This window comes from Thamnophis elegans, chromosome 5 (assembly GCF_009769535.1).
Source record: "Thamnophis elegans isolate rThaEle1 chromosome 5, rThaEle1.pri, whole genome shotgun sequence".
In the NCBI taxonomy this organism is placed as follows: domain Eukaryota; kingdom Metazoa; phylum Chordata; class Lepidosauria; order Squamata; family Colubridae; genus Thamnophis; species Thamnophis elegans.
Genome location: NC_045545.1, coordinates 54981253 through 55001717, shown reverse-complemented (window position 1 = coordinate 55001717; position 20465 = coordinate 54981253). Strand labels below are relative to the sequence as shown.

General features: G+C 36.4%; 2 protein-coding genes across 6 annotated transcripts in view; one reads left to right on the top strand and one right to left on the bottom strand.

The window, feature by feature from the left end:
• Positions 1 to 1686, bottom strand: part of SRGAP2 (SLIT-ROBO Rho GTPase activating protein 2) — a 207071-nt gene extending 205385 nt beyond the window's left edge. For 3 of the 5 annotated variants that reach the window (XM_032217255.1, XM_032217257.1, XM_032217256.1), the window contains exon 1: positions 1511 to 1685. The gene's annotated coding sequence lies outside the window, so the exon portion shown is untranslated. Of the gene's footprint in view, positions 1 to 1510 lie in introns of all 5 variants that reach the window. The other 2 variants (XM_032217258.1, XM_032217259.1) reach the window with 1 other exon arrangement.
• A 337-nt stretch (positions 1687 to 2023) lies between these two features.
• FAM72A (family with sequence similarity 72 member A) lies at positions 2024 to 12008 on the top strand. The gene is given in 5 exon segments (XM_032219049.1): positions 2024 to 2862; positions 2864 to 2881; positions 7696 to 7773; positions 9267 to 9391; positions 11537 to 12008. Coding segments are annotated over 5 exon segments (456 nt in total). The 5' UTR covers positions 2024 to 2722; the 3' UTR covers positions 11632 to 12008.
• The last annotated feature ends 8457 nt before the right edge of the window (positions 12009 to 20465 follow it).

The window sequence follows — 20465 nt, the reverse complement described above, 5'->3', positions numbered from 1 at the left end:
TCCACTTTGGTACAATAAAATTGCAGCCATAGTCCAGCCAATAGATCAGATTTAAGTATTTTTATTACTGTTAATTTTGCAGATTTGTCCTCCACCAGACCATACGAGCAAAGAAAAACTGTACTTGATGCAGACATCAAAGCTTATTTGGACTTAGGAAATACAGTTCAAAGACAGATGAGAGTCTCTCAACAGGGGGAAATCAGGGCACAACTTTTGCTTTAGGATCACAAGTTACTGTTGGCCATAAATGTTAAGAAAGGGTTACAGACAAAGAAAAAAAAAGATCCACTACAAAAAGACAAACAATGTGGCCAACAGAGACAGGAAATGGTAAGGCTAAAAAGAGTAAGGGCAAACAAACAAAGAGAAAGTGTGGCTAAGTACAAAAGAGTTTTATATACTTTTGTCACATCAACCAGCTGTGAAATAACTCAAAAAATATATTACCCCATTCCCACTACAGTGCTCTCCTCCAGACAGATTCAAGCCCAAATCTTTGCTCATGAGAGTGTAGAAGTCAAATACAATGAAACAAGACAGTCTATTTATATAGATTCCCCCCCACACCCCACCCCACCATTTCCATCTCCACCCAAGCATATAGATTTCCACAACTGTTATCCCACCAAGCTGATCACATCCCATAAGGCATCTTTTTTAGCTGATCTGGTAAGGGACATTCTGTTTTACATCCTGCATAGCTGGTGGGCTACATTTACCCTAGTGGATCAACAGAATATTGAGACAAAGCTCGATATTTCCCCTTGTTACTAAATGTACAGTATTAGGATATAAGAAAGGAAAAGGATACCGGACTGGAGAGAGAGGAAAGCAGCTATGTTGTTGGGCAAATAAAACTAGGGAGCTGTTGGCTAGACATAACTATTCCACAGATTTTGCTTAATAAATGAGAAAACAGAATCTTTCAGAAAAAGAGATCTTATAGAATGCTATAATTCTACTGATCTGGAAGCATTACTAGAACGGGCTATTTTAGCCGACTATCCCAAAAGACTAGTTAGAATACAGGAAGTTGAACTCGAAGCAGTGGGGGGGGGGGGGATTGAAGCAGTTTTAGGGGGATAGTTTTACGACATCGGGACTCTAACCTGACAGATAGCAATGTCCCAGGGGAGCAGTTTGTAGGGGAATCTTCTTCTCGCAAGGGAATATGGCAATCCAGCTCCCGGTTTGTCGCAATGAGAAGTATTATGGGATGGGATCTCGATTCTATTAAAATCTGTTGATTTCTCAAGCGGGGAAGGGGAGAGGGCGAGTCTGCAATATTACGGGCAGAGAATGCTCGCATTCTTCCAAAAAAGGGTGGGTTTATATATCAAAACGGACTTCCAGCTGGCAAGGGCGACAATTTACTAATTACAATCAATTATAATCAAGTTGGAAGGAAGACGGGAAGGTGGATCCCCTCGAAGGAGAATTATGGGATCGTGTAAAACTGAAGAAGGAAAACGGCTTCAAATTCCAACATACTAGCCGCGATTATTACCTGCACTTCTGGCGCAGACCGAGCCGCCCTCCACGCCTCGCGTTCTTCGGGATACTCCCGCGATCCGCTCCCTCCGCAGTCCCACTCCTGCGACTCCGCCCATTCGATTTCGCGACACCAATCGGAATCGAAAACTCTGAAAACTGCTAACGACACGAGCCAATGGCCACGTCCTATCCTCCCTTCTCCACACCCTCGATCCCGCCACTTTTCCGTATCGGCACCGCCCCTCAAAGACTGAAGAAGACCATTCACGATGCTCGCGAGGCAGAAGCTCCGCCCAAGTTGGTTCGCATCCCTAAGAGGAAGGGATATGTAAATATGAGTTCTAAGCCAACCAATCCAAAGTAAGGGGCGTAGCTTCATTCCCCGTACGTTAGGAGAGAGGCGGGATCATGTCCTAGCTCCTCCAATGGTTGAGGTCGATCTCTTTTTTTCCTCGTCACTCTCCGGAGGCGGGTCAAGCATTTTCCAATGAGATGCGAAATTGTAGATTCAAACTGACAGCCGAAGGGAAGGCTACCTACGTTTGGGGCTTTAAGCGGCTTGGGGAGCGGGGAAAGCGTCCACCAATTGGGAGGTGCTGACGGGAATCCGGGAGATTCGGATCTCCAGGTTCATTCAGTGAGTAACCGAGAAGCAAAATAAGACTTTGAGAGCTCTAAAAGTTGGGAATAGTTGTACGAGAGGCTCTTGCAGGTTAGGCACACGACGGATTAATAATAGGGAAAGGGAATCATTAATAAAGAGAAATATTCGAGGGCTTGGAGAGAAAAGTCCCGATGGGCTTCTGTTGAATGCTTTACATTGCCTGGAGTTCAAGCCACCCATACCTCCAGAAGCTCAAAACCAGCCAACGTAGCATTGCACCTTCCTGCCATTTTATCCTCACCCCAGCCCTGAAGAGTTTAGGGATTTAGGGATTTGGACTTATTCGGGGCGATCAATATTTTCATGGCGGGCATTGAACCTGTCTCTTGCTGGCTCATTCATTCAGGTTAGGGGTGGGGACTGGGTTGCAACTCAGCATCGGTATTAATTCCGCATTAAACGGAATCGGTGGTCGCAGCTTTCCCGAAAAAAACAGGAGCGGCTTAAAAGTCCTGTCAGTAAAGGGATGAGAAGAGAGAAGGACTGACTTCCACCCAGAAAGCGAGCATCTTCTTTTTGACCTACTGAAAGAAACCAAGGGACAAGCTGGAGCCCCCACCCATGCAGACTGACCTTAGCAGTTGGAGTTTTGCGGACCGATGTGTTTCTCTGCTGCTGCTCTGCAAGTTCTGCCAACAGGTGCTTAGTTCACGGGGCATGAAAGCTGTGCTTCTGGCTGATACAGAGACCGACCTCTATTCCAGACATGCCTCCCACCAGGTAAGTTAAGGCATAGGATTGGCACTTTTAATGCTCTCCTCTTCCTCCCCTTGCCTGCTTTGAATGGCTTCTACACATGAGAGGTTGGAGGAACATTATTTATTTATTTTATTTTATTTATTTTGGTTTGTCAAGCATATATCACAAAACAAGTGTAAGTATGAATATACATATAAACAAATAAGTATAAGCAGGTACATATAGCATAAGAAATGGGGACAGTAGGCACGGACGGTAGGCAGCCCCCCCCCCCCCTCTTACAGACCTCTTAGGAATGGGTCAGGTCCACGCTAGACAGTTTAAGGATAAAGTTTTGGGGGTTTGAGGATGTAACAAGTGTCAGGTAGTGCATTCCAGGCATTGACCACTATGTTGCTGAACTCATATTTTCTGCAATCAAGTTTGGAGTGGTTTACTTTTATTATACCTTCTTGAACCACAGTGACTGCTTTTAGTTTAAATGGAGGTTCCATTTCTGGTTCTGTTTTACCAGCTTTGCAGGGTAGTTAAGGGGAGGGATGGTTAAGTGCTCTTGGTGGAAACACATATTTTCAGATTCACATTTTGATTTGTGGTGCCCTAAAGGGTGAGGTGGAGGATGACTCAGCCCTGAATATGTTTAAACCTCATTTCTGCTGCTGAACTTTGTCTATGCTGGGCTTTTATAAAATCTTTATGTATTAGAAAGGAAAACGTTTCATTTTTAAAAAAATAGCCAAAGCATCGGAGAAAGGTAAGGTTTTCTGTAGTAGGCATGTTAAATTTGTGATTCAGCCAGCTCAATATAATCTTTGAGCCATGTAATGTTGAACTTTAACATCTTTCTTTTCTGTATTTCCTGCAGAATGCAATCGGCTTCCATTGCTCTCTTTAGCAAACTGCAAGTTGATAGGACCTTTTAAAATGTTTCACAGTTTAAATGAGGAAAACAAATGGTTCTAATGTTAGAATTGCACCATCACTGCTGTAGCAGTATGTTGGAACAGTTACTTTCACTTCCCTTTATGTTTAGTATGTGAACTAGCTATTGTGGTAACAACCAAAAAAAAACCAAGTGAAAGGTTGCATAAACCACAGGAAGAGATAATCTCTGTTTCTGACAGCTTCAATGATTGCGAATCAAAGTACAACTGCTGAAGTATGTGGAAATGAAGATCCACACTGGGATACAATATTTTATCTATAATGTTTATTTATTGAAGACAGTATTTTCAACATGGCTAACAATTAAATTATTAGCTTCCAATAGGTGCAAAACCAAAACTTGCTAATGTAATTCCCCCATATCTGTACAACTTTGCAAAATACATGAATATAATTGCATCTGCCCTGATTTCAAAAAAGATAAAGACTGCTATAAAATCATTTCCAAGATTGCTTAGAATATACAATTCTGTGGAGAGAATTGTGATTCTAGATTAATAACTACATCCAACTTAATGTAGTTATCATTTCAGTACTTTACATGTTAACTAATGGCAAGGGATCTACAGGGTTGAGGGGAGCAGGAAGTTCTCAGCTTTACCAATTACATTTTATGCAAGCTGTAGGCTCTACTATTGAACAGCAGGCTCTCCCATCTTCCTGTGTACTTTCTGCTTAGCTTAAACATGGCCCAAAAGTCAATCAGCACTTCAGCAGCTTTTGGATTTCAAAAGATCAAATATGCAAACACAGCATAAAATAACTTTTAAACTTCCTAAAATGATTCAAAGACAGCTGAAAATAATCCAGAACAGCATACATCAAAAGAACTCCTAATAGCCATTTTATAAAGGCCAAACACTTTATGGAATTATACAACTGTTTCTTTGGTTAAGTTTATGGCATAAGTTATATACCTGGTAAGCATTAATTGAAATCATGTTATGAGACTTTGGCACTGTTGTTGAACAATTTAACAGTGTGGCTATTGTTACCACAGGAATGTGGTATTAAATTTAGAAAAGCTGTATTTTCAAGCTGAGACATTAAAAGGGAAAATTTGTTACAGTACTCCAGGAAATATTTTACTGCTTTTTGTTTATTTTGCTCTACAGTATTAATAGCTTAGCATCATATATATTGATGTTCTGATGCAGCTAAGTTATTAAATGTAAAACATAGAGCTAATAAGTAGAAAAACTGGGAGTTTTTAAGTGACAAACACAACTGATAATTCAACTGCCATCTGAGTATTTTCTATTATGTCAAAAGTCCAAAATGATTTTTAAAAAATGAAAATATGCATTGGGGATTGAAATGTTGTGAGGATTTTTTTTTTCCTAGTATTTCCCCAAAAATTTAGGATTCAGTACCACTGAACTTACAAGACGACAATGAAGGCTTTGTGTTTCTAACTATTTTAACCCTATTTGGACCTTGAATTATAACTTTCAATAGTGTTATGTATGAATCCAATCAATTAAAAGAGATTTAAGCAAACCCTGGCTTTTTATAATATCTTCTTGCTATAATTCATGTCTAGACCTAGAGCAGATCTGCAGAAAGTGTTGCCAATGGATATATGATTCGGAGAACTCCATCCCAAGTGGGTGTTAAATTTTCAACTAAGAATTAATTTGCAACTGAAAACTTTCCATCTACCCTTATTGCAATGGATCTTGGTTCCACATGCTTTTAAGGGTGTAGCCTTTGACGTGCCACAAAAGTTTTGTTTAGCTCTCAAACCAGAAGATTGCAAAATACATGATTGCATTGGCACTATTATCTCTATGCCCTCTGCTTCACTGCAAGAACTGTAAATTATGGTGGCATATAATATAATAGAAACAAATACAATACAGCACTGTAATACCCAATACAACTTCAGTCAGTATATTCTATCAAACACATAGCCTGGAAATACTGTAAGCAATGAAGCATCCTCATTTATTATTTTAGATATTCTACTCTGCATTAATTATGGAAACATAGCACATTGTTTGTTTGGAACTTAATATCATATCTTCTTAAGTATTTTTTGAAAGCTAGACTCATAAAGCTACAGTTCAGAAATTATTTAATTTTCAGCCTATAATTTCAGGGTTTTCTCTAAAGCATGAATAAAGTCTTTTGTTAATTATGTTCTTCTCAATCAAAACTGAATAAGTAATGCAAATTGCCGGTACTTTATCTTAATAACTATCAATAAGTATATTCTATTTTTTCCCTTCCATTCGCAGTGCACAAATCTTTAGAGGTATAATCTAAAAAGTAGATCAGTGGAATTATTCTGCTCAGTTTGGGCCCCATAGGATTGATTCAGAAGAAATATGCCCACCTGGTCAATGGATAGGTCTAAAAATGAGTTGCTGTAAATTTATTATAGCAGCATTGCCAGTTAATCTAGCAAATAGTCTCACTTGTATTAATAAAAACTTGAGGCTCTTAGTTAAAATTCTGAATGAATTAACCTAGCTGCCTTGCTTGAATGTTGGCAAAGTAGCTACTAACTTTTTTAATCCTATATTGATAGCTAGAAATTAATGGAATGTTTGTTATACTGTAATAACAGTAACAACCTCTCTTGACAATTCGGAATGGTGTTTAAATTAGCAGCTCTATGGAAGGTAAAGTTGCTTCAGAAGTTTGAAACCAAATATCAAAATATTTTCAATTTTATACATCTAAACTTTGCAATGCAGCTCTCTACTTAAAGTACCTATAACATGTACTTTAGAAAATATTGGAAAAGGCAAAATACCTTAAAACTATATAATTAGTGACATATGTTTTCAAATTTTGTACATTTTTTAAACTGAAAATTCAAAACCAAGACAAAAAGAGTTAAAATGAATATATCTGAAATAGATACTAAAAAACTGACTGACATCTCTACCCATATTACTATTTATCTTTGACTACAAAAAAACCCTATATAATTGCAGTTGAAAACAGCTACAACTTTTACACCATGTGACTGCATTACCCCCCCCCCCAAAAAAAAGTTTCAGATTTAGGAATATTTCAGAATAGATTTTTTTTATCGTAAACTTAGTTGTAGGCATATTATTTGGAAATGAATATTCTTAAAGCTGTTGGTAGCTGTTATCTATCAAAATTAATAGGATTACAGCCTTATAACCTTGCCTAATGATAGTAGGATTTATATCTATGGGATTTACTCTGTATTTAGTAAATGGAATTACAGTCTTGAAGAACACAGTGGCTGGGTTTATGCAACACATTAAACCAAGGCCAAATAAATCAGACTATTTGTACTTTTGCAGAGATCCTGCATATTATCTATGTAGTCACCATGTAGTAACAAAAGCACTGCATTGGTTTCAGTATGAAGATAAATGCTGATTCTTAATTTTTCATTAAAATGTTTTTCTTTCCAAACTTAGGATCATAATAGAAATGTTCACTTTCATATAATGAATTACAATAGTATTTCTTCAGCCATTACACTGATCATCCTGGTTTGAGCTTGCAGGCAGTGTACACCCGTACATCTGGAGCACATCAAACTGAGGAAGGCTATGCTATAGAAACCAGAATTGTCTTAATTCTAGCATGAAAAAGACACCTATGAATCAAAGTTCCTTTGACAATCCAGCTTAGTTTCTTCATTTTTTGGAATGTCTTTACAAAAAAAGGACTTCTTGTCAAAATTTTAGAAAGTTGAATTTATTTACCAGTTAAGGTAGTTTTACTGTACTTCTTTCACAGTAGAGAGGTTTATGATTGTGGAAAGAGATATGTAAATAAAAAATAAACAAAATGAATAGGACTCTGTTAGAATTTTAATTGCACTATATTTCATAGTTAAGCGATGATAAAGTTTATTTTAATCATCTCCAATATCTTTCCTTTCTAATCCTTCCCAGTACAGTTGACTTCATTGGAAACTGCTATTATACAGAAATGTGCAGTTGTAAACTGATGAATGTTGCTTGTTTGAAATGGTGAGTAATATTACAGTATTTTTAATATGTAAAAATATTGTTAATGGTGTCTATTGCTCATTTCTATACATAAAAATATGTGATTACTGCTAAATAATCGTGGAACTATTGAATTAAAAATACAGTGATCTAATGCCTTTTTTGGGTTTCTATACCCAAATAAGACTTTCAAGGTTTCCAAATAAATTGTAGCCATATAAGTGGGTCATGAATTAACTGAATTTCCACTTACAAAATTGCTGTCTATTTTAATTGCTTTTATTTTAAAAAGCAGATGTAAGGTAGATGAAATTTCTTTTAGTATGGATGTAGGAAATATTGAATGTTTTGAATTTCTGTATATTTTGTATTGTTGATAGCATAAAGAACAACCAGTTAGCAGTTATTAATTCAGCTGAAAATCAAGGCACAAATGATTTTGATCATAAAAAATAGGCTGGGGGGGGATATTTTTTTATTTTTTATACTGGGTTTTGGCTGTTTGTAAGCCACTCAGAATCACTGTGAGAGAATGGGCAGCCATATAAATTTTCCAAACAAATAATTCTGTGTCTATAAGTTAGATGTCTGCAACTGTTTCAAGCACTCTCTTATTAACTATTTCTCTCAGAGCTTGTCAAATTCATGTGCTATGCACAATAAATTGATAGCTAAAGTGAAATAGAATAAAGCATTGGTAAATGTCACAAGCTGGGATGGGGTCTGCTGCATCAGATGACCCTGCTATTTCAGGGTAGAAAGAAAGTTTTGGTTAGAAAACTGGGAGTCCAATTTTAACCAAACTAGCCTGAAGCTGCTATGAAAATATGTGGGAGTTGTGGGAGCACCAAAAAATTTGAACAGCATAAACTTGGATGGGCTTGGATTCCAATAGTGAATCAACTGCTCGGGTCCTCCTTGTCTCCATTTTGAATTATATTACCATTATTTTAACTATTTTGCTCTTTCACAAAACAGTACATCCAAATGCAAATTAAAACGGTTGACACATTATAGAACTTTACAATAATAAATTCATATTTTTCCTTTACTTTAAGAAAACAGAAAGCAGATAACAGATTTCTTTGTGTGTATGTGTTATGTATGTATATATACTGTATGTGTGTGTGTGTGTGTTATATTGGATGTGAATTTGACCAGACGCAGTAAGCATTAGAGTTCACAATTTCCAGATCTATTCAGTTTGTGAAGAAAATTTAATCTTCCATTTTAAAGTTATGTTTTGTTTTCTGTTAGAATTGAAATTAATTTAACCTATTTTATTCACACAGTAGTACATTTGGAGGCTAAAGGAACAGATTATTTCTAAACTCCATTTTGTTTACTACTTAGTCCATTGCCGCATTATTTTTGGTAGATGAAAGGATTTATTTTTATTAATTTGATATGTAAGTAGGATACATTTGCATATCTATCATTTGTATAGTTTGCTTTTTTCTACATAGTCCTTTGATTTAAAATGTGCATATCATCTACTTCATTTGCTCTTCTAGTGGTAATGTTGTAGGCTACCATGTGATTGCTCCATGCAAACCTTGCTTGTTCTCATGCAACAATGGACACTTCTGGATGTTTCACAGTAAAGGCCGTTTTGGAATTGACAGATTTGATTCATCTGGTATGAAATTTCTATTTTTCACATGGAATTAATTGTTATTATGCTTCTGTTATGTTATTATTATGGTAATAAAGCATGGACAGGAAAGAAGAACAAATTTCAGATCTGTGGATGTATTTTATTTCTTATTGGAAATCCAAAACAGCTACTTAAGGAAATGAACATATTCTTAGTGTTGAAATATAGTATCTTAATTGTGTATTGTGCTTAGGTGATTGTGTGATTATTACCAAATAAATTGGCAAGAAATGCTGCATGTACATTGTTTTCCTGAAAATAAGACAGGATCTTATTTTTTTTTGACCCCCGAAATAAGCACTTGGCCTTATTTCGGGGAGATCTTATTACTTTGAGGTGCAGGAGACAGGGATCAGGGTCACCTCATGCTGCTGCTGTGTTGTAATATTTTCGGGGAAGGCTTATTTGGGGGGAGGGCTTATTTTAGCACATGCGCTCAAAAGCCCAATTGGGATTATTATCCAGGGAGGTCTTATTTTCAGGGGAAATAGGGTAAACTAAATTCTTCAATCTCTTAAATCATCAGACTGGGGCTAATTGGTCAGAAAAATTAGTGTAAATTTAAGGTGATATGTGTGGATGTTATTTAATGCAAAAGCCAGATGGTAGTGCGATGAACCTATTGTAAAACCATATGCTATGGTTACATGCTATTAAGCAAATCTCTTCATGAGCAACTACACTCAGAGATGAACAATTTATAAAGCAGCCATGGTAGTACAATAGTTAACATTTGCAGTCTTTTTTCTTCATCGCACCACCATCTCTCTTTCCCAGATTAATCAATATCATATATTCCATCTGCTGTATACCACACCGAGCTATACTCTGTATATGTTCCCATCCGTCATATGTGCCTTTCCTTCACTGAGAATCCAATTATCCATTTAACTGCTGCTTGCTGTGTTTTATAACACATGCTTTACTTCCATCCTATTCCACTTTTACATTCAGCAACTTTCAACTTCATATTATTCAAAACATTCCCTATATTAACTCTATAACACTATCATAAGCTTTCTCTAAAACAATAGACCGAGAATAAATTTCTCACATTGATTTGTTTCACAGTGACTTGCTGAAGGATTTGCACACTCCCAAATACAAAACTTGCAAATTTTACTAATTGTCACTCTCATGTCCTTAGGACAGAATTCTACCAGCTAACTTTCCAGTCATTTACAATCTAATGTCCATCTAGTTTGTGATTCACATTCCTCTTGCATAGGAGTATAATAGCATTACTTAGCTGTATTTTTTCCTATCATTCCCACTCATCCTTCCATTCATATCACACTTAATAAAATGCTGTTTCCTTTAAATCATATTATTCAAAATGTTGTACAGTACTTCCCACACTTCCAATTCTAAATATCATTCCTGATTCTTCCATTGTTACTACTCTCTGGAGAAGGTAACATACACTATTATATAATCAAATTAAGACTGCTGCTTTCATAGACACACAGATCAACATCAATGTACCAGTTCATATTTTCTGACATATATTTAGTTCTGTCATTCATAAATAAATCTACGTTCCCATTTATCAATTCCATTAGATCAGACTACTTTCACTAACATCTATCCCACCCTTCCTCTCTCTTAGTTTCACAAATAGAGAACATAATATTTGTCTTCATTTCCATTTAATCTGTTAATTCACTGTTAAATCTTTGTCATCTCATCCTTTTATATTCCAATTCTCTATCTTCCATATGGGCTCACAGATATTGACATCTTCTGTCCATCATAACTTTAGGTCAATCAGGGCTTCACATAATGCATTAGTCATTATAAGTCAATAAAGAAAGAATAGGCTGTTGTGTTAGTTGTATGCTTATGCAGCATTTATTGATAACACGAGGGCACAATGAAGACAGTTTGGATATATTTTATTATAGGTTAATTTTATTTGCTTATGTTGGTCTCTGCAAACTAAGGTCTATCTTTTGCAAGTCACCCTGCAAACTAACACACTGTTAACCATATCCCACATACTGAGAGGTACATCAATTATTGTATTAATATCCTCGGGATATGTTTTCTTTAATATTGTGCTTTATTAAGTTAACTTTAGATCATGACCACAAAAAGTATAAAATATCTGATTTACATTTCTTTTAGGTACAGATTTCTTGCTCTGGGGCAACTTACCAGATTTACATGAAAGCACTGATGAAGATGTATCCAGCACCTCTGAGGAGGAATATATCAGATAATTATTGTCTGCACTGCACTGCACCCCCTGATATGTTTCTTGTATTCACAAGAAGTATAAGGCACTGATCCCAGGAAGACAGTACAAAGGAAGGGGGAAAACTGTTCAAAGACTGATACCTGTCATCAAAAACTATCGGATCTAGTAAGCATCTTGCTACATAATGAGACTAATATGTAAAGATGAAAATGCAATTCTTACTTGTTCATGTTCTAAAAAAGACAAAATCCACATATATGCATATTTGGCTTCTGGAGTCACTTGATTTTACCTGTTTCCAAATTATGACAATCAAATAGGTTTCACACCCCTGTCAATTATTGTTACATTACAATAGCTCTAATAGCCACATAAGAAAATAAATCCTATAGTGCTTGATACATGAGTGTTATCATTTTTCTAGGCCAGACCTCTCTTTAGTGGATACATTTAACGTTGCCAGAGAGCAGGCATTACAAATTCTCCTATTGGCACGCTTCCAGTTTCAGGTGTTTTTTATTAGAGTGGGCTAAGAGAGAGCTCTTAAATATAAACCTTTGTGTGTGTGTGTGTGGTGTGTGTGTTGTATGAGGGTTGAGCATTGCTAGAAGGTTAGCTTTCAAGGAAATCTGGTAGTGATTTTAATTGCTAGTGCATGCAAGACTAACAAATGTGGAGATCTAGCATGGGAACTGGCATATTTTCTTGCTTCTAATGGAAAAGGAAGTTGCAAGGAAAGAGTAATAAACAACTGGAACCCCCTACTTTTGTGCATAGGGAATATAAAGAAACATGTGATCAAATAAAGTGATTAAAATTAATAAGCAGTACTCATTTCTAGCTGAGTTCAGATATTTTTATAGTTCTTTGCAAGAAGGGAAAACCAGGGAATAGGATGCTGAAAGGAAGTTATAAATGCAGGGTCAGCTTCAGTAAAATATTATTCTGGCTTCTTATTGTTGGCACAAGAGTATACCTAGCGTGAGTCTCTCTTGTATTCTAAAATCAAAAGCAGCAGCAGTTAGATAGCTACAAGTAGAACAACCAATTCTTTCCAAATTAATGAAATATCATCTGGATTTTTTTAAAGAGAATAATGTGCTTTTGGCAAGAAAAATACTATATAATTACGTACAAGCTGCTTTGGGACTTTCAGTGGTCTTGTTACCACTTATTTTATGAACATAGGTCCAGTATCATTTCTAGAAAATGAGTACATAAGTTTAAATCAACTTTTATTTATTTGGATGGGATAATCCACACGCAAAGGAGCCAGATTATACTAGAGGAATATCGGCTTGTTTTTCTTGTTACTTATGTTTGATTGCACTTAGGGAAAAAAATTGAATGGAATACTTTGCTTGAAATCCATCAGTCTAAACTCTGAAAAAATACATATTTCATCTTTGATAGCTATAAAAATCTTGGCCACTCTGTAGCTACTTACCACTTGTATTTTGTGTGCTATGTGTATCACATGTACAGAATTCAGAAACTGGAGAGCCTTAGATTTATGGTGGTTTTTTTGATTTAGCTAATAAAGTTCCTAATACAGTGTGCGGAAAAAAAATAGATGAAATTTCGAAGCCAAAGAGAAAGTTATAAGTGGAATTATTTCTTATATGGTTCAGACTAGTTGTGTGTTGTCATTGAATTTCTGCTGGAACAGAAGATGTCATCCATTATAGCTAGCTCCATTGTCCAGTTACTACTCTAACCTTTTGGAATTGATTTTATACCCATTTACCTCCTGTGGAGAACATCTTCCAGGCCCCAGATCAGAGCTTTAATTGCATCTCCTGTTTGGTCCAGGGATTGAGATACAACTCAGTCATTAGCATTATAGTGATGTCTGTCTTTATCCCATGATCTCTTCCAGTGTTGAAAGACGAGTGAAGAGAGTTTGGCCATGTAATACCCCCACCACTAACTAGAGCAACAAGGAGATCGTAGTGTTCTCCATTCCCATCATTCAAAGATGAGGCAATATTATCAATGGTACCAAAGGCAGATGAAAGATCTAGTAGGAACAGGAGATTGCACTCACTCCATCTTAATTCCATCACAAGTATGCACAGAAGCGCTCAAAGGAGTTTTAGTTCCATATTCACACCTAAAATCCACTTTAAAAGTCCAGATAATCTGCTTTATATCCAGGATTTTCTCCAACTGTAGACATAACTTCTGCTGCCATCTTTTCTTTTGGATCTTTGGCCTGCCACACTTTCTATTATTTTACTATGCATTTTCTATAGTGGGAAAATGGGAGGGGGGGGATTGTAAGGATGAAATGCTATGTAGCCATAACAAAATTCTTTCGAGAAAGCCAAGGTCATCCTTTGTCTTTGCACCTCTGCACCTGACCGGAACTGGATGGGTGGAACTGCTAGCATGGCAGTGGAAGATTGGAACTTGTGATGGACTTGTGGGTATGGGGCAAGATCTTGAACTTTCAAATAGGTGAGGAAAACCGGGAAGCTTTCAGATTCGGGTTTTCCCAGATCTGCCAACATGGCTCTCTTAATAAATTGGAACTAGGAGCATACTTTGCCTTGGACTCTGATTTATTTTTGGATGGCTATTTGGAACCCTGACAACTTCCTTGTTAGATATTGTCTAGAAATAAAACTCAGGCAATTATTTTTTCTTCTTCATCAAATTCAGTAGAGATTGATTCTCAGTAAAGAAATTAGGACTTTCAGAATTGTTTACTGAGAGAAAGAGAACTATGCAGTCTGATTTAAGTCAGAGACACAAAAGCATGTATATCAGTTGTACCCTTGGTATTCAGCTTTGCCTTGTTTGACCTTTTAGTAATCGCCAAAGTCTGTACTAGGTTTCCCAATGTTAATGATCATAGTACAATGTAATGTAAATTCATGTAGGATAGCAACAGGCGACAATATAAGCCTTCCTACTGAAAGACAATTTTATTTGCATTTTCCAGCAAATCATTGATTAAACTAATTCTCTATAAATGAAACATAATTTGTACTGTATTTTGAAAATAGAACATGGAAGAAACCAAATGAGTAAGAGTGTAGGAACAGGAATGGGTAAAGGTATTTTATAACAAGTTAATATTATTCTTCATCTTGTTTTTTATAATTTAACATGAAATATTTAAGCTGAGTGCAAATGTGTACATATTCGTGCATGTGTGGTGTGTGTGCGGCAAAGAGGTCACAAGACACATGGTAAATGCTTATTGTGAAAAATGGATTGAAGGCAACCCCTTGCAACATTTTGATTGAACTAAGGTAGTAGGTGGATGAGTATTACATATCCAGCTATAAGAAATATAAGTGTGGTATTGTAAAAGGCAGACATTGAAAGAACCACATAAAATCTCAATTCTAGTAAACTGTGTGTCTTAGCATCTCCCTAGCTCTGATGTCATTCATATCAATGTAAAATGCACTGCAGCAGTGCATTCTCTTTTCATAATGCATTATTCAAGACTGATTGTTGCTGGCAATAAGGATTGAGGAGAAAGAAAGCAAAAACTCACAAGACAATGATATGTTCTTTCCACTTATTTCCAAAAGGAGCTATATGGGGAAGTGTGTGGGTGACTGATTAAATATATATGCTTATTTTAGAACAAATCACTGCATAGTATCTAAGAGGCAGTCTATGCTAAACACATGCAGGGAGTCGGTCTCCACTGTAACACAGTCATTGCTGTGATAGAGTGCCACCGACAAATAGCACATTGCAAAGACACCAGAACAAAAGACTGCCTCTAATTAATTCTTTCTTTCTCAACTATTAGGTAAACTTGGTGTAATGCAATTAAAAACTACAGCAACCAGAACTAGAATTACTTTTAGCAGGATAAACTAAGCTGGCATTTCTCCATATAATGATATGCTGTATTTATCAAAATGAAGCGTTAAGTGGGAAAAAAAAGGTAGATTAGAGACAGAAAGAAATTCTGACATTTCTGTTATTAGTCTGCTTGTGCAAATTGAAAAGAGGACTGTTCCTTTCAAACAAATCAGTATTTTCTGAGCAGGTTATTCTGAACAGCGCAGACTTGTAAAAGTGGGTTTCATGGAACAATGAATATGTAGACATCAATATCACTATTCAGGCTAACATTTCACTCACATATACAGTTCCCGTTTAACTCTCTTATTTTGTTTTTAAAGCAGGATAGAATAGAAGGATAGAGCAGTACTCAAATTCCTTTTTTGTCTACTTTTGGCAAACTGCTCCTTCAGTTTGACAAAAGCAGCAGCCACAGTTCTTTGATTTCATGTCTATCTGCCTTTTATCAACTCTTTCCCTGCTTCCACCCCTTTTGTGAAAATGTAGATTTTTACTAAAAGCATTTCAACTTCCTATTGACTACATCTAAAACCTGGTTCTCTTTGGACAGATGTAAAATAAAGCAAGTTATTTAAATCTCGAGTTAATCGGACTCATGTTTCATGTGGTTTGGGTTGTAGTGTTCTGATGATACCATACACTAAGGAAAAAGATCTATTGGAAGTAACATTTTAGCCACCTTGAGTCCCCCTGGGAATAGGGCGGCATACAAGTTTAATAAACTAACATCAAGAATAAAGATTACTGTAATAATTATAGGAAGTAACAATGGCATTCATACAGTTACAATGTCTTCAGATCTTACTGAATCAGGAACAGAGGAAGCAGAATAGGCATCTGTATGTGGCCCTAAACCACAGTGCAGATAGAGTGGATAACCAGGTCAATAGATATATATAGAAGGACCCAAAATGCATCAGCAGGAGAATTCAAGAGAAGTTTCCATTTTATGACTTAACTCTCCCCACACACACTAACATCAGAGGTGGTATTCTGCCGATTCATCTCAGTTTGGGCAAACCGGTAGTGGCGGTGGTGGGAGGCTCCACCCAGATTTCATCACAGACTCTCTGTGCATGTGCAGAAGCGCCATGCGCAAACGAAGCACACACACGCTCCCAGTTCTGAACCAATAGCAAAGATTAGAGCATTTCATGCCTGACTAACATGGATCTTTTTTAAAAAAAATAATACTGATCACATATGTAGTTCTGTCTATGAACCAAGATGCCTTGTTATTACAAGCTTGTAACATTTGGTATATAGATGTTTTTCTAGTAAAGTTAATTCTGGGGTTGTTTCATACTGATTAAGAACAGCAGTCAGAGATTTAGATACATCTAACATTGATCTGATAGGCTTGAAGAGAAAGAGGCATAACATTTAGGTTCTCTGACTCAATGTATTAGAGATCCAGAAACCCTCCTGTAGCTTTATTCTGAGAACATCAAAGAAGCAAAGGGCATTTCTTATTGATTTGCTAAAGAGGTAGAAAAGAAAATCTTTAAAAGCTAGTCAAATTCTAAAAGCAAGACATCCCATATCAGAAAGAAGGTAAGATTTATTGTCAAGAAGCTGCCTGAAAAAGGTTATGTAAGGAAAAATGCCTGGTGAATGAAGAAAAAGGGAAAAAAAAACACAACCCACTGATATTGTAACCATTCACCTTTAGATTAGCAACAGCATATTGTAGATTGAAATATATACGGTATCCTTGGGAACCAAGAAGTAGATAATAAATCAGTACTGTCAGTGTTATCAGAAATCTCAGCTAACAACAAAATTGCAGCTTTTGTTGCAACAAAAATAGGGCTCTTTTCTGTAGCTTCTAAAGTGACTTTATTCTGGGCTAGGGAGGGATGTCCTTTTATAATACGTTGTCTGTGAGGTATTTCAATAAAACCAGTATTTTCATCAGAGTACAGTCCCAGTTAAATACAGAAAATCCCAATTTTGTTTAGTTGACAAGATGAGCACCCATGATGGTAATGGGGGAATTATGTCACATGTCTTATAATACTATTGCAAAATGTTGAAATAGTGTAATAACATGATTTGCCTTTTTTCCACAATGATGTTCTGACACATACCAGTAGCATCATTGAGGCTTATACATGAATGTTTGTGGTTATAAAGCACTAATCCTAAGTGAGCAACTATTCCAACTTGCTCACAATGGCCTAGATCAGAGGTGTCAACTCAAGGCCGCAGGCCGGATCCTGCCCATGGGTGCTTTATCTTGCCGCGGGAATGGCTTGGAAACAGCAAAGGACCAGGCTGCAGTGCTCTCCCAGTGAAAACCAGAGCTGGGGGGGGGGGCGTTCTCAGTTCGCTGGCAGATGACTATCAAATAAACTAAAAACAAAACAAAAAAAGAGAAATGTTTCCCTTTTGCATTTGAGCATGGAAGAAGGGACAGGAAGGGAGAAGGGTAAGAGGAAGACAAAGAAAAAGAGGAAAGGGGAAGGCAAGAAGAAAGAATGAATGGAGAAGGAAAAAGAAGAAAAGGAAGGAAGAGATTATAATGAGAGTGAGGGAGTCACTCAGGGAAATCCTGCCTTAGCACTCGGTCACCACAAGTGCCCCTGCCATGAGTCCCTGTGCCATGGCCACTATGACCACGGCCCACCATGAACACACCACACACTCTGTTCTCCGAGGTCAAACACAGCCCTGATACAGCCCTCAATGAAATCAAGTTGACACCCCTGGCCTAGCTAGTCTTTTACAAGAATAGATTAGCAATAAAGTAAGCTTTGTAGTGATAGCGGTTATTTGAACAAAAATGCTCAAAGTATATTATTCAAAACTCAGCAACATTTGTTCTTAGGAAGAAATAATTCTCAGCGTAGCAAATTTCTAACAGATAGCAAATTCCTAACACATTAGTTAGCAGGAGTAACCTAGCAAAGAAGTGCCTTGGCTTCAGATTAGCAATTTTAACTGAAAAGCTAGCTCAGGAGATGCTAGCAAATACTTCACCCCAAAGCAATAAACAAGCATAACTTAAAATGATATCATTTTTTGTGGTTTATTTTATAGATTGGTTAAATTTTATATAAAATATTAAAGAAAACTATCAGCCGGGTGGGCCAATATCACAGTAATTGCAACTTCCCATCTCAACTTTCACCCATATATAATTTTTCAATTTTTCAATTTTTACAGTTAATTATGTTAAAGAATGCCACATGTCAAATAAATATGAATTGCTAACTTGAAATTCAGTATCTTTTTATTGGCTAACATTTCAGAGTTTCCTAAATAATGAAATATATCTGCCTTAGCAAGTGATGCTGAATATCCACATGACTTTGTAACAGATTATCCTTCATTATAAATCCTTGCTACAATGGCTACAAAGGTAGGAAAGAATTGTTACCAGAAAAAACCCATTAAAGAAATAATAATGGAGAATGAGAATTTATGCTGTAGGGCTCTAATGAGGAAGTTAAATCCCATTAGTACAGTTTCAAAAATTCATTGCCAATTTGGTTGAGGCAGATGAAATTTCCAGTAACAATATCAGAAGAGACAATGACCGTCTCTGCCACCACCAACAGTATGGCCTGTGATACATTGTAATTGAAAGAATAACTGGAGAACTGAGTTTATGAGAGAAGAAAACACAATCTCTTACAAAATGTGCACATTGTACATATCTGTTCTTCTCAGAGGGTGTTCCTGGCATCATTGTTCAAGACAATAGGATGCATTTTGCTTTTATGGAAAAAAAAGGGGGGGAGTAGGTGATTTTCCAGGTCTGATGTAAAATTTTCCATAAATATGTCTTTATAGGAAAACATTCAAAGCACAGCAAAAAATCTAGTTCTGCATAAAAAGATTGTTTGCAGAAAAGCCATTTGGGGAAAGAACTGGCAAAACACTTATTTACATATCTTTCACATTGTTAAAATAAAGAACAAGCATTTCAAGTCATATACACTGACTTTTTTGCATTTAACTGAGGACAATGATTTGTATACCCTTCCTCAACCGAATGCCTCCTGGGTTTGCTGAGACTGTCCCAGAATATTTAGAGGACACTAGATTAGAAAAAACAGGATTAATACTAGGGCATAAACATACAATATATTATATCATATCCTGTTTGTCTTGATATGAAATGTCTTATAAAGGACAGGATAGCGTCACATCATTTTATCAGCTGAAATCAATTCATTGAAGAATACATGTTTATTCATTGTAATTTATGGATCATAATCTACCATGCCAGTACAATATGAAATGGTCAGTACATCCTTTTCAACTTCTCAGTCTAGGGCTGATAGACTCATCCATCCTGAAGTTCTTCTGCCTAAGGAAGGACTGGAATCTGGGGCTCTCTGCAGTAGATCCAGTACCTATTGTATATACACAGTCCTCAATTTACAACAGTTTGTTTAGTTACCATTAAAAGTTACAATGGCAATGAAAAAAGTGACTTATGACCATTTTTCACATTATGTCCATTGCAGCATCCCCATGGTCACGAGATTTACATTTGGATGCTTGACAGCTGGTTCATATTTATGATGGTTGCAGTGTCCCATAGTCATGTGATCACCTTTTGCAACCTTCTGACAAGCAAAGACAATGGGGAAGCCAGATTAGTTCTTAATTTAAACAACTTCATTTAACAAATGTGGCCAAAAATGTTGTAAAAAGAGGCAAAATTCACTTAACAATTTTTTTCACTTAACAACATAAATTTGGGGGTCAATTGTGGCCGTAAGTTGAGGACTACCTGTATACAGTATAACTCACTGAGTTAGACAGCGATTCCTTTATAAAAATAACATGTTTCCTGACCAAAGGAAAGAGACTTGATCATTTTCTAGGGTCTTATCCCATCTATTAATTATTGACATTTGTCTTCCAGTTTAGGATAAATTAACTATTATTAGTAACCTAAATGAGATAAAGTTGTGGAGTTGTGAGAGTTGAGGTTGGGGAGACAAGAATCACAATCACTTTTCTCAATGTTAGCAAATAACATGGCAAGTATTTCTTAATTCAAAA